The 2,728-nt window shown below is 52.0% G+C and overlaps 1 protein-coding gene across 1 annotated transcript; it reads right to left on the bottom strand.

Moving 5' to 3' along the window:
• Positions 1–903: 903 nt before the first annotated feature.
• LOC103779445 (chromosome unknown open reading frame, human C15orf43) lies at positions 904–2,208 on the bottom strand (the record flags this gene model as incomplete). Its single annotated transcript, XM_008947071.1, has 5 exons — positions 904–1,040; positions 1,222–1,316; positions 1,428–1,516; positions 1,756–1,817; positions 2,063–2,208. Coding segments are annotated over 5 exons (529 nt in total), but the record flags the coding sequence as incomplete, so codon positions are not given.
• Positions 2,209–2,728: the final 520 nt, after the last annotated feature.

The raw sequence follows: 2,728 nt of genomic DNA, 5'->3' as shown, positions 1-2,728 counted from the left end.
TCTCCAGCTGCCTGGTCTTTGGAAGCCTGCGTCCGAAGGGAGAAGGAGGGAGGTTCCTCAGGGTGCCGCGTCCCAAATCCAGGTGTTGGTGGGTGAGGAGCACTCAACACCTTCCCATTCGCCAGCATCTTTTTGGGTTCTTTTCTGGGTTTTTTGAGTCGCAAGGTACAGAGCAGGGATTTGATGGGACCTCGAGAGGGTGACCGTGGTGGTGGCTCCTGGGAGCTTGCTGGAGCTCTTCGCCCTCAGCACGAGTGGAGAGTGTGGGGAGGTCACGCTGTGCTGGAAGAAAAGTTGGTTTTATAGCCATGGTGGTCACCTTTAAAGTGCTTAAATGAAGGGAGAAGTCTTTTTCTGTGGGTTTCTATGCACAGAGGTGGAGACAGGCCCTGGTGTGGGACTTGTTCTCCTTCCCCAGCTCACAGAGTGAGGCACGGTCCTGGGATGGAGCAAGGTGCAGCAGGTGTGGAAGAGTTTTGGGGTTCCCTCCCTGGATCTCCTCATCCTGCTCTGCTGGGAGGCAGAGGAGACCTCCAGGTGTTGGGAAGGGACATCTGGGGGCCCTGCACCCAAAAACCTCTGCATAGCCACGGAGATCCCCGGGCGGCCCCACCAGGGGTGGCTGCTGCTGTGCCACCGGGTGATGTTCCCCTGCGAGCCTGTACCCCCAAAATGTGACGCGGACAAAGGATTTGCATTTCGGGGGAGAAACGTCTATATTTGTTCGCTGTGAAAGTTAAATATTTCAAGAACAACATTTTTACAGTGAACATAACCAGGAACTGAAATTTCTGTTGGACCTAGCTCCATGGAGGAGAGCGAGGGAGGAGCCCTCCCAGCTTCCACACGACAGGGGCGGCTCCTTCAAACTTCCAATTTTTGGGGTCAACAACTGCCTGTGACTTAACATTTTCTGCTCTTCCCCTGGGAGGAGAGGCAGATCCCGTTCTGGATCCAATAGACGGCGTACCCTGAGGCACCGGGAGTGAAGTCCCGGAGCTCTCCGACGTATTTCTTCATGTCTCGAGCGGAGGGGTAGCCTGAGGAGGGAAAAATGCCAGAGGGAAAAACGCCCGTGGAGATGCCTCTTTTCCACTCTTTTGCCAGGAGAAAACACTGAAGGGGAGGAAGCGATTCCAGCTGGGATTTCCAGCTGGGATTCTAGGCACAATTCCAGCCATGCCCTTGGAAAGAAAACCTTAAAAACCAGCGGAGTGTTACCTGTCACCATGTTGTTCATCGGGTATTCCCAGAGGGCACGGTACAGGAATTCCCCATGGGCAGGGCTTTTGGAGCCCGTTGCTTCCTCTTCACTGCTGTATCGGAGGCAAAAAACAACCCCGTGTGTTCCTTCCTGCACGTTGGGGTAAATTTGGGGAATTCTTGAATTTGGGGGGATCACATCCAAATCCCAGGGTGGGAAATACCTGTTGTCCAGGTGTACCATGTCCTCCTCCTCTTCCTCCTCCGAGCCTTCTCCCGCCGCCTCTGGCTCCTCCCTCACATTCGTGCTGGGCTGCCAATACAAAGTGGAGCTCCGAGGGTCCCGGGAATGCCACAAACCCCTGGAGCCCTGCTCCTAAGGAGCATCTTTGTTATTCCTTGTGGTTTCCATCAGAATTTAGAACGTGGTTTTAATTCTAACCATGTTTTTCACTCCATAAAGTAAACCCAGAGTGAAACCCAGGTTCTGAAGTCCATACAACCGGGAGTTTTTCAAGCTACTCATCCTGCAGCAAAAATTTTTCATCTTACCTCTCCTGACGGTGGATCATCTGCCTGCTCCCAAATAAAACAACCAATTTTCCTTCTGATTTCTGCCATGAATGAAAAAAACAAACGGTGAGAGCATCAAACCAGAGCGTGGTGCTGCTTACCAGCAGCTCCACGTCCAGGGGGACACCGCTGAGAAGTGTCCCTCAGGGTGTCCATGCTGGGATCATGAGGAGGGAAATTCCTTCCACCTAGAGCAGAAGCAGCTGCATGTTCTGGTTTGCACCCCCAAAAGGCTGCACTCGTGGGGGTGTGGATCAAGACCTTGATGGTTTTTATTCCTCCTGACCTTCTTGCAGGCAGGCAGGTGGCAGGACAAAGTGGCCCAACGGCACTGGTGGCTTCATGCCCATGCTACTGCCTGCCCACGCCGAGAGGTAGCGGGCGTGGAAGACTGTGGCCCTGCCCTCTAGGTAATCCAGGCTCTTGTGGATTCTGGAAGAGAAAAAGACAGCTGGTTTCCAAGGGTAAACCTGAAAAAAAATACCACCAAAATGAGAGAGATACGAGTAAAACTGACCTGCTGTTTTGTTAAAAAGACCTATTTTCTGTAGTTTTTCAACTCTGAGACTCTACCACCAAAGTCCTGGTGGAGAGCAGCCTGGAGGAAGGACACCAAGGACCAGGAAAACAAATATTTTTGGGGACTCCTTGGCACCCTTCCGCACTGTTCCTTCCCGGGGATGGTGTCACCTCTACCTTAGACACCGAGTTTTCCAGTAGATCGACTCAAAGGTAGTAAGGAAACCAGCTCAGCCAGTTTGGTTTACATCAGAGTTCAGCCAGCCCAACATGTGAGTGATGGTTCCAGATGTTTCCTTTGTTAAGCATTGGTGTGAATATTCAGACCCCACCATGCAGAAAAACCCCAGGAGACCTGTCCCAGGCATGTTAAAAAGACCACCCTAACTTTTAGAGGATAGAATTGTAGAATCATTTGGCTTGGAAGAGACCT

Source organism: Merops nubicus, unplaced genomic scaffold (genome assembly GCF_000691845.1).
Source record: "Merops nubicus isolate BGI_N331 unplaced genomic scaffold, ASM69184v1 scaffold53009, whole genome shotgun sequence".
Classification (NCBI taxonomy): Eukaryota; Metazoa; Chordata; class Aves; order Coraciiformes; family Meropidae; genus Merops; species Merops nubicus.
This window is presented reverse-complemented; position numbering and strand designations above follow the sequence as displayed.